At 38.0% G+C, this 12,171-nt stretch overlaps 1 protein-coding gene across 1 annotated transcript in view; it reads left to right on the forward strand.

The window, feature by feature from the left end:
- The window catches only part of si:dkey-215k6.1 (transmembrane protein 132B), a 286,321-nt gene that overhangs the window by 214,383 nt on the left and 59,767 nt on the right, over positions 1 to 12,171 (forward strand). The window contains exon 5 of the mRNA XM_024275630.2: positions 4,887 to 5,082. Within this exon, the coding sequence (XP_024131398.1) occupies positions 4,887 to 5,082 (196 nt within the window). The remainder of the gene's footprint in view (positions 1 to 4,886; positions 5,083 to 12,171) is intronic.

Here is a 12,171-nt window from a genome sequence, read left to right on the forward strand (position 1 = left end):
TATTTTCAATTTTTCTTTTTTCAAATTAAATATATAGATATATTTTTTCATTTACTTTAAACTAATCCTGATCTGACCTCACAAACGTTTTTAATGAGATGTATAATGTAAGCACAGCATTAAGACTCTTTCCGATAAATGTTGTTTTTGGTGTTTTTAAACAAATTATTGTGGCATTTTTCTGATGATGGAGGGCATATATAAAAATGTATTTCTGATTACTTTTTTATTTAAATTCTTGTGAATCAGGAGCAGACGAAAAAAATGCTTGAAAAAAAATGTCTATTTGTGATGTAGAAAATGTGCTGAGCACGCCTCAAAGGTCCAGCCCACAACTCAGAGGTGACATTTTTAATGAACTGCTGCCGCTCTGCAGAAACTATGTCCTAGAAAACAGCACAAAATTCTGTATTTTGGCTAAAAACGGCATAAAAGATGACTGGTTAAGCTTTGAAAATAGCTTTCATTGATGGTTGGAGTGGGATTTGAAAGGATAAATTTAGACTAATCTAAACAGCTGCAAAAATCATATAGTTCTCTGTTCTTTAAATTACATCAGCTGGGCTTTTGTCCAAGTTCAGCCACCTTTCTGTGCAGCCTTTCATGCTCTAGTTCAGTTTATTATTTTCAAATGAAACAAATCCACCGTTTGTCTTCCCCGACAGCAGCAAAACCTGCGCTTCTCTCTCCACGCAGACGACTACCAATGCTTGAGAAAAAGCAAAAGCCGGCTGAGATAAACAAAAGTGAGGCTTTTGCATTTGAGGGACACGACGGCCCGGGATGATTGTGGCTGCACACGGCTCTAAAAAAGCTGTGAGTTCAGCAGATACTTTTATCTGGGAGATGAAGACGGTGGAAAGGGTTTGATGATGATGCAGTGTGATTTACTGGTATTTATTTCTTTTAGTATCATTGATGCTGGTTTGCTTGAAAATCCAGAGTGCTGTATGTGGTGATATCTAATGGACTAAATTGCAAATAGCATCAAAATAAATACCCCCATATTAGCTTCCTCTTTGAAGAGTGTATCACCACACAAAAAGCCTTCTGTACGGAAAGATTTTGGGTTTGTCCCTTTAGGCTCCTGTAGCAAATGCTGTCAGATTTTCTTTCTGCTCTGAGAACATAATAGTAGTAATAGTAATTTGTAATATTAAGCAAAAGCTGATATTCATTAGTCTCTAAAAAGCTGTGAGTAGCCTCCATTCCATTTATTCATCAGAAATAAATGACCTGAATGATAATTGACATTAATTGATAAATCTAATTATTTAAATTATATTTTTAAAATCTGTTATTTCTATAAATCAATCTGTAAAAAAAAAAAAACAATATTTTTGGAAAATCTCCAAAAACTGCTGATGCAATAGAAATAGTGGAGAAAATAAATAGCTTCCAATTATAGGAATGGGTTCTGTTTGAATTCTCTCATTTTGTCTTCGACATTTTGACAGAAGCTCCGCCCACCCTCACAACCACACCCATTCGTACTCTAGAAAGATGTTTGGGATTAGGATATTTTGGGATCTAGGATTGAAAAAATGAAAACAAGTGATCGACATGTTTTGAAATAGCGCAAAAAAAATAAATAAGGGCCTAAATCCATGTTTTTACACAGTAATAGTAGTACCATATACCCTGATACTGGTACCAACTTGGCATCAAGTTTTGGTACCTATCCTACTTCCAGCTGGAAGAAACTCTCAAACAATGACGTGAAAGATTAAGGAAACCTTTTCAGGAAGGAAATATATCCCATAAATCACAGGTCAACCTCTCAGCAGTCTAGCGTTGCAGCAGCAAAACTGAGGCCTGGGTTAAAGATCCACTCCAATAAAAATAGTATTTTTTGTATTTTTAACATGTTCTGTAGCATTTTTTCCTCATAGTAGACAAACTATATAAAAAAAGTATGATTAAAACTTTGTTTCTGAGTATTTCTTAATTCAAATCCTGTTGGATTCAAAAACTGGATGCTTGAAAAAGCTCCGGTTATTGCAACAGCGTCCTAAAGTCTCCTCTCCCCTTGTGCACACCCTGACCCGCTCACATTCAGGTGTTCGAAACATGATGAGCGTTCAAAACTCCTGCTGTAGCCAATTGAAATTCTGGCTCAAAACTGTTCGACTCAATTAATCCAATTTTGTTCGTCATTAGTTTTGCGCCTCTAATGTTAGCTTGAGGCTATAACCTGAACGTGGAAGCAAAGTTCTCAGCAATTCCACCTACAAACCAGAATTGTATTTCTAATTTTCTACTGTCCAGTAAATATGTCATAAAAAACAGCAAATGCTTTTTTGATTTTGGCGAAAATTCAACCAAACAACCAAAGAATCCAATTCCCCATTTTAAATCATAAAGAAAAAACTGGATTCAGAACTTTTAGACATCCAATAAAAATAGTGAATCAGTTTTTATCAGCAGTTTCAATCAACTCATTTCTTTAGTCATGGGTTCTCCCAATGCATGGATGATTTTATCATCACCATGAGAGAGAACACTACAGAGACCTGTGATAACACCACAGGTGTGAGTTTTAAACTTCAGGGTTTGTTAGGAAACAGTGTTCCAATGGTTATTTAAGTCAGACTGGATGCCAAAGTAGTAGAAGGGATAACATATCGGACCTTAACAAACTGTGCAATATTCCTGTCTGACAAAAGCAGAAAGAAATATGTCAGATCTGATACAAACGAGAAAAGTAGACGTGTCTCCATCTGTTATTGTGAGTGGCAGTCATATTGATTCCTTAATTCGGCTCCGGCTTGCTGAGACAGAACTTCAGCTTCAGCAGGAACTTCTAATAAATTCCTGAGTCAGAAGTAAAACAAATCTGATTCAGAGAGCTAACAGACTGTAGCATACACTTGATGAGAATTGCTTTTTCTGCTTAAATGATTTTTTTGTATTATTTTTATCAAAGAAAGCTGAAAACAGCAGAGCAAAGAGATGCTAAGTTTATGAAAATTGTTTAGAGAAACTGCTTAATTTTAGCTTGATGAAAAGGTTTTTTTAGATTACTTTGCTGCATTTAAGTCTCACTTTTCTTTCAGAAAAGAACTAAACGCGATATAATGTTGTGTCCCGTCTGTTAGGAGACAGAAAGGAAGCAGGATTTGTGGAGACAGATGACAGAGTCTTACATGAATCTGGACTTGGGAGGAGGTCAAGGGGAGCTGACACCCATCAGTTTTCCTCCTTAATCTATCTCTGTAACGCATCACTCCCTCATCTCCCAGGACGCACTCACTCCGTCCCTCACACACTGAAACAGCAGCTATCACAGACCCACAGCAGCTGGCTTTGTCATGACCTTTAACTCCCATATATCTCTGGGCGTCTTTATGTGTAGTTCCCAGGTTTAGAAAGTTAAAAATCAATTTATAGCTGCTTTCCGATTTTCTTTCTTTCTCCTAGTGGATCCTCTAGTCCTTGGGTTTGTGTGTTTGTTAGGGTGACTGTGGCAGGAAAAAACATTTTTTTCAGATAGCATCAAAAATGTGTTTTAATTTTGCTTTGTGCTCATTTCAGTGCAGTTTATCCCTCACAAAGTCGCTCTTCAAAGTTTATTAGAATAATTCCTCCAAGTCAATGGTAGATTACAGCTGTTCTATCAGCAGAAAATACTCCATTACTTTTCATGTTTACAATAAAGAAAATATTTGGCTATAGTGTAGAATTCCATCCAAAAGGTGAAGAAGAAGAGTGTGCAGTGAGACAGCATTGAATGAGGTTTAATTTACAGAAGTAGCAGAAAGAATCACCGACGGTGACGGACTGAGAGGCAAAGCAAACTGTTTTTCCATCTGCAAAAGATAAAGAACAGGCTGTTCCGGGATGTTCCCACTGCTTTACATGTGAATCATGACAAAACTTTCGAATAACTAAAATAGTTTTGAATGAAAAACCTTCAAATTGAGCTCAGAAGAACTTCCTCTAAAAATACCCTGACCAGAAGGGCGAAAAAAAACAAAAAAAACTGTGTTGACATTATGTTTATCCACTAATTATTCTAAATTTAATTGTCTTAACTGTTAAACTGTAATACCAGAAACGTGATACAGGGGTTAGCGACTGAAGACCTTTGCGGTTATGCTGAATCAGCGAACACGGAGAAACGCCCAGTCTCCGTCTCAACCATCATCCCCCGCAGCCAAACAATGTCCGTAACCGATCCAGACTCATCAAAAACACTTCTGATCAATAATTAAAGAACATTGGAGTATTTGGAATCAAAAGTTTCATATTTCATCTTGAGTTGTTGTGACAAACTGGATGAAGCACGTGACTAAAAAAAAAAAAATAATAATAAATCTGTGAATTTGAGAAACCGCAAATAAAGAAACACAAATTTACATAAACTTTTTAAAGCTCCACTCCAACTATATTTTTATCTGTGAAATTGTTAGACTTTTAATTATGATAATGTCGTTTTCTTTCCAAAATTAAAAAGCCTGTATCATTTAAAAAAGCATATTTTCTAGAAATTTCACTTTGGGTTGTGGGCGGGGCTGTTGGTATGAAAGTATTCCTTCATTGATATCCCAGCATTCCTTTGTTTACACTCTCTCCTGCTAGCTTACAGCTCCTCACAACCCAAAGCTAACATTAGCGTAGCAAAAAAAAAAAAAATAGTGAGGAATATCGGAGCTCTTCAGCCGTACAGTTTAGGGCCAGATTGCAGCTCAGATGAGGACAATGAAGACGTCAACGGATCTATTTGTCTGTGAATGGACACTTCAGAATTGGAGCGGAGAAAGGAGACTTGATACTTGTCAGATCTACGTTTACTTCTTTGCATTTTCTTTCTTTTTCTTTTTTCCAGGGAAAATTTTAATGTTTTGATCATAATTTCCCTGACAACCTCTTATTTCCCATCATAGGTTGGAAAGTTCTTCCTATGAAGTGATGCAGCTGGACTTTGAGGTGGAGAACGTCATCACCTTCGTTCCCACCCAGACTCTGCACTGGAGGGTGGAATATCCGGACGGAAGTCAGACGAGCTCCCAGCAGGAAGAGAAAGTCTCTCACCTCTACATCAGCAACGCCGACATCCAAGGCATCGTACCTCTGGCTGAGGTAAGAAGAGCTGCTTCTATTCATATATTTGTTCTTCTTCATATTAAGGACCTTTTCTGTTTCAACACACTTAATTGTTCCTTTTTTTGTTTGCTTCTGCTTAACCTTCTGGTTGACACCCCAACCTGCTTCATTCCTTTAGGCTGATCAGAGCTTTAAAGGTTGCCTTTGTTTCTGTGGCGATGGGCGTCCTGGACACACACATGCACACACAGCAGCTCTCCTCACAGGTTTTTAGAAAGCTACAGACAAAAATCCATGCGGTTTGACAGACTGACATAAAGTAAACTGAAAACATGCTTAGATACCTCCTTTTTGTGCAGGTGTCATTGTGTTGATCAGTGCCATAAAAGTCTGAGTCACTCATTAACTCAACCTGTGAATGCAAGCACTGCGTGTTTCCGTACACACAAAAAATCCCAAGTATTGTGATACTGTGCATATATTAGACGATTTTTTAAAAGTTAAAATCTAAAGTCCCATTAGTTATCATATCTGGGTGTATAGCATTTGTTCTCAAACATTTGGAGCCATAGTTTCAGGACCCCTTGTTAAATCCCCCCATCCAGCTCCTTAACCTCAAGTGTCCCATTTATAGATCTTTGGCATGATCTGACTATTGATTTGGACCAACGATCTGCCAACCTTGAGGTATAACCACAGCTGAGCAGAAGCGCCTGTCGACTGTCGTGAAAAAATACACATCTGGTGTGAACTGCAGTTGAAGCGGATAACGCGCATTTGCGGCGCTTCCGCCTACGGTGTGAACCCGGTGTAAGGCTACAGTCATGTGTTCAAGAACGGTCTGAAAGGATTTAAACAAAAGTTCTCCTTCAAGATCAATTTGTAAACTGTTTGCACTTCCAAGTTTTGAGAAGGACACAACCAAATCTGAGTTGGTTAAAGTTCAACTGGTTTAACTTTGATGCACATTCAGTTGTCATGCATCTTGTACAAAAAGCCCCCAAACAGACTTAAAACTTGCATAGCGACATGTGGATGTGAGAGTTTTGATCAGGGAATCCAGAAATGCACATTTACGTGCGTTTTCATAGATGTTCCATTGAGGAGGTCACTCAATCGCGCCTTTCCGAGCCTGGTATGAGCGTAGCATCAAACAAAAGTCCTGTTTTCATTTCCTCTTTGCAAACCTGGATTACCTCCAAAACTCTGTTCTTTGTATTCATGACGTTCGTCTTCCCAATTCTATGGTAAATTTGGTTTCTGTAGCTTTGTGAACTTTCACAGATTCCTACGTCATGCTGCCCTTACACTGTGTCAGCCTTGCTCCCTGGTGAAGTTGTCTTTGCATCTCCATATCCGTCGGCTTCCTGTGTGTGGCTCCTGGCTCGGGATTTCTCCAGCACATCACCATCTTGAGATCAGGTCAAAGAGTAAAGAAAAACACCGCAATGCCTTTTGGCTGCATTTCTTCACCTTTTACTAAGTTAAATATAAGCATTTCATCATGCATTCACAGCTCTGAATTGAAAGTGCTGCCTGAGCTGAAGCAATAAAAAAGCCTCTAAATGAGGAGGAGGAGGCTGCTTTTCAGAATGCCTCTACTTTCCATTACCACTGAGGTAGAGCTAATCTGGCCTGATAGCCCTCCTTCAAACAGCAAAGCCCAAGTGACAAAATTTTTTAAAGGTTTCTGCACCCCCGTTTCCTCTTTTCTTTGCACTCTGGCAAAGGCGAGCTTGAAAGCTATTTTTTTTTTTTTTAGCAGCAGTGATTTTTATATTTCTGAGAGACTTTCAAAAAAATACTTATACGAGTTCCAACTGCTATTTCTGTTCAGATTAAGTTAAAAAAAATCACAAGTTTCTTTTTTTTTGTTCTGTGAAGGCTAGTGTGTTTATAAAAAATGTTCTGCAATAGCAGATAATTGACAGAGTTTGTTTCCCTCGATGATCAGAACAAGTTTTCAGTCTGGATGGTCCAGGACTCATCTTTCAAAGTGGTCTTGTTTGGTTTCCAGTCAGACTGAGATCTGGTTTGCTCTGAAATGTTTCTGTCTGAATAGAGTCTGTACTCGGAGTGGAACAACTGGAACCAAAACGGCCACCGTAGCTGGTCGACTCGTGATGTAAACAGATTAGGAATGAGGCGACCAATGAGACAAATGTAGATCAACGATTGTTGTTTCATTAAACAGGAAAAATGATACAGCTGTTTATTTGTTAGAATATTTATTTTAACACGGCTGAAAACACCACTTTCTTGATTTTCTGTGTCTCGTTACGCGGCACACACCCATGAGGCAACTCATGGAAATGTATTTGGATGAGTAACAAACATCCATAACGCTATACACCTGATATGATAACTAATGGGACTTTAGATTTTAATAAAAAAATAAATAAAATATATATAATATGACTATACGTAAGTGAAAACATTAACTGTAAGAAAAAAGAAATAAAATTTAGTCACAAAAATATATTTACTATTATTAAGTAGCTTCATGTTTGTCCCAACATTTCTGTCTTTAGCAAAGACTTTCATAGAGTAAATGTCATATCTACTCTCTGTTACTCCTGCCACCGACACACAAGAATCCGGCGGGCGCATTCATCCCTGCGTACACGTGCACACCCCATTTCACTCTCCTCCTTCCACCTATTTTCCTGCTATCTCTTTGGGTAAAAGCATCAAAATGGCTGCTATTACAAACCATTTTGGGTTTCCTGATTTGTTTACCAGTGCTCCTGACCAGGTGTTGATTACTGGTTGGTTGTTTGTCACAGGGAAGGGTCATTGGGCTGGGTCTCCAGGATGAAAGCTGCAGATTTTCTGGGGTTTTGACAGAAGGATGAAATTGTGAAGCTTCACCTGAAACCTGCACCAGCCTTTCATCCTTCATTTCAAACTGTTTCACATCTAATAACCGGAATTTGTTTCACGATGCAGATGGAAACATGTGCTGCTTTCAAAGAAAATGTGAGACATATTTCAATCCCCAATGCTGGTCATCTTCATCTTAGCCTTCAGCGGCCCCCTCCTCCGTATCTTTACATAAGTCACTTCATCAACAGCCTTTTATAAATCAGCTGTATAATAATACAATTCTGATTTTTTTCTCTTCCAGTTCAATGTATGCATTAAGACTCTGGTCTCTCGGCTCAGCTGGGGAGGAAGAAGTCCTCTCTAAAAAGGAGGGATTATTACAAGTAATTTGTTTCCTGTGGGGGCTGAAAAATTGGTATCATCTCTTAGTGTCAAAGGGAGAGAGGAGGGCAAAAAAGGAAAAAAAAAGACAGCCTTGGAAGTAGAAATAGAGAGTGACAGGGACTCTTAGGCTGAAAGTATTTAAAATTCAGACACACTTTTTCTGTTTGATTCTTCTAGTTCTAAAGTCTCAAATCAAGTATGTGGTCCCACCGATTGTTCACATGGAAACCTTATTGCAGGAGAACGAGCTGTATGGTGTAAGAAAAAAAATGAATATGTCAAAAATCAAAAATGGGAGAAAAGAAAGCATCAAAGTTCAGATGTTTTGTAACTATTGAATGCTGGTAACTCACCATTCATGTTCAAATTCCCCTGGAAACTTGACGGAAAAGTTCTGCATTTCATTTAGAAACCGCCTTCAGCGTCTGCAAAGACTCATCAATCTGTCAAAACAAACTCCGATGACTTCTATGTGTCTCCCGGGTTGTCTGCCTGTAGTGAATAAAGTGTTCACTTTTTAACATTTTCCAAGTAAAATCAACAATTTCCAGATATTGACTTATTTTCAGAAATGCACATTTACTTGGAGGGTGTCTATTTTTAGACGTGAACTTATTCAGGATGAGATCAAAAGTATTGGCATTTACTTCAGTCTATTTTAGAACAGAAGGAAGGAGGTGATGTCTAATGTTAGATGGAAATATTCAAATGCAGAAATACATGAGACAGAAAAAAGTCTTCCTCATTTCTTTTTCTTTTACACAAATAAAGAAAAGAATATCAAAAACATTTCAATGAATGTGACAAGTTTACTTTACATAAATGAAGGGATTCTAGGTTCCACATTTCAGCACCACGGACAGCGTCAAGGTGTCTGGAACGTGAAACATTGGATCAATAATAAAAGCTCTTTAATTTGTTACACTTAAAAATATTAGTGTTAATCAAATTACATTTACATTAACTTAAAATGTTAATTAGATTAAAACTGAACATTTTAAATGTAAGAAAATACAGAACTTTTGTTAACTGATCCAATGTTTCACTTTTCTCAGCTGTTGCTGCCTTCCCTGATTCACACAAAAACACACACACATTCCCTGAAACCATCCGACCAACATGTACATTTATATTGCAGCTCGGACTTTTTAGGACTAACAAACAAATGAGAATAAAAAACGTCACATCTGCGAAAAAAAACAACTTTTTGAATTTAAGAAATGCGACGCATACACACGAACACACATAATTAACATATTTATGCAAATTCTGAGAAATGAAATTACAACAAGTGTTTTTTAAAGCATGAAAAGACACTTGAGTCCTGTTTCCACTGAGCGGTCCGGTTCAGTATTTTGAGCGTTTCCATTGTAAAATGAACCATGAAACAGTACAGACCCGTACCTCTTGAGGTCCCCATTCTTTGAAAAAGTGAACGAAATGGTTGTGGTGGAGCTGCTGTAGCCACCTGTTGATTGACGGACCATACCTTTCCTTACCGGACCAGACCGGACCGCTCAGTGGAAACGAGGGTTTGAAGGGTCATACCATGAAAAAATAACTTTTTGAGCTTTTAAATGTTTTATTCTGTTCATTCCTCACTATAAAGAACCCCAAAGTGGTATTTTGATCCATTCACGCATTTGAAACCTGCCCTCTCAGCAGCATATCCACGAAAACGAGCCGGTTCTCACGTGCTGATGTCACAGAGTGAGACCGCCCCTTTCAGGAAGAGTCTGCTCTGACAGCTCCGCCCCCAGTATAACACCAGTTTATCCACAGAGTTAGCAGTGATCAGCAAAAAACTTCTACTTTAGAAGCACATTACCTCATATCTTAAAGTTGTGTTCGGTCTTCAAAAGATCCCAGCTCAAAAAGGTGTTTGTTATTTAAGATGGGGGGCTCCTTTTTTTTTTTTCTTTTTTGATGATGAAAGACACGTATAAAGGAATCTAAGCTCTTCATTGCATTCCTGAGTTCTTCCTTTTTCTTCAAATCATTGCGAATCAGGAGCAGACAAAGATAAAAAAAATGAAAGAGCTGATTTTTTGTGATTGATTTGTTGTTTTTGGAAACAACTGTGTTGTGTAAGTGTGCTAAATAAATAACATTGAATTGAAACTGAATTAGTGAGGTAGAAAATACACAGGGAAGGCCTTAAACTCCCTGCTCTGCTCTAGTCTGCAACAGGGTGGGGGAAGGGGCGTGGCATTGCTCTGCTCCAATAGTCCCACCCACAACTCAGAGGGGAATTTCTACTAATGTCGCTCTGCAGAAACTATGTCCTTGGAAATAACAGTTGTGTTTAGTTTGGCTAAAAACTGCACAACCATAACTAAAAGATGATTGGAGTGGTACTGTCGATGCATTTGTGATTTTTGTTTGACTCCATTATATAAAAATGTTGTCTTTACCGTCATTTTGCGTTCTTCTGTACAATGGGACAAATGTGGGGAAAAAAGTGATTTGTCACTCACAATTCTGGTTTTCTTTGCTCATTTCCCTGAGCTTCCAAAGCTCCCTGCAGTCTCCAGGTTTCCTTCCTCCACGCTGGTCTGTCCCTCCACCTCTCCGTCTCCCCCCGCCTCGTCTTCATCTTTGGCCTCTTCATTCCTCTGTAGAGTTTTACTTCTCTGAGGATTTGCTTTGCAATTAATTCTTAATTAGAGGGCTTGTTTATCTTTGTTGCTTAAAGATGCTCGTGCATATGCGTGCATGTGCAGGCCTCTTAGCAAAGCAGTTATGAGAAGTGGCTTCTGCATTTGACTCTGCTGATGGGGTTTGTATAAAAAAAAAAAAAAAAATCCGAAGGTGGGGAGAGAAAACCAGAAAAACATCTATAATCTCTTAATGAACGTAGTTTTCAAACTCAATTACAGATTTAACATTTCCACAGGCGGGAGTTCATTAAAAGCAGCCTTTTCTGTGTTTCTTTTTTGTTCATACGTTTTGATTCGTTTTACTTTCCGTGTTTTTGTTGGTGTGTTTCTCAGCAGTGGTTTCTGTTCATTTTATGAATCAGTCCACCGCATGCTCGTGCTCCCCAGGATGTCTCTGTTCAAGCTGCTTTCTGCAAAGAAAAGCCTTTATCACATGCAAATATTTCATTAAATGTTGAAACATTTAATATTTATTTGGTGAATTAACTTTTCGATTCAGAAAATACCAAACGACTTAATTGTATCGTGTCTCTATAAGCCCAATTAATCAAGTCGTATGACACATTCCACGCATGCATGTGGCTGTATATGTATTTGGGTCACTGAGAACTTATGTGTGCTGGGCTGCAGCTTCATTTCCATATCGAGCGACTGAAGAGAAAGAGGAGGAAAATGTGTCTATGCAGGAGAGGAGGAAGAATGAAAAGGTTGTTAAATAAACGCTGAAGGAATGAAAAACTAAAGAAAATCAGGAAACGGGACGGCTCTGTTGTTTGGAAGGTGACATCAAAACTTTCCTGAGAGATCGACAGAGTTCATAAATTAGTCACACAGACACATGTAAAGCAAATGCAACGTGGTCTGCACAGAATATGTGATAAGATAAAGTTTTTTTTATTATTTTTTGTATAGATCCAGGATTAGTCTGATGCTTATTTTCACACTTTTTTCTATTGTGAAAATTCCACATAAAAAAATAATTAAAAAAAAAACAGAATAACTTCCATCATTGGCAAAGACTTGTAGTGGATTTAGATCAACTTTGTGATAAGTTTTTACTAAAAACGTGAAAATTAACTTGTCTTGGAGTTTTTAAAGCTGCAAGTTTTCTTTTTTTCTGGTAAATTTGATGAATCAGATGGTGCAAACTCTCATGCTAATTTAGTAGAAGTCCTTTTATAACTTTGGGTGTTAACTGAAATCAATTCTCACTGGGCCGCAGAAGGACTTACAAATTATTCCTTTTTTTTTTTTT

The sequence above is a fragment of the Oryzias melastigma genome, linkage group LG9 (genome assembly GCF_002922805.2).
Source record: "Oryzias melastigma strain HK-1 linkage group LG9, ASM292280v2, whole genome shotgun sequence".
Classification (NCBI taxonomy): Eukaryota; Metazoa; Chordata; class Actinopteri; order Beloniformes; family Adrianichthyidae; genus Oryzias; species Oryzias melastigma.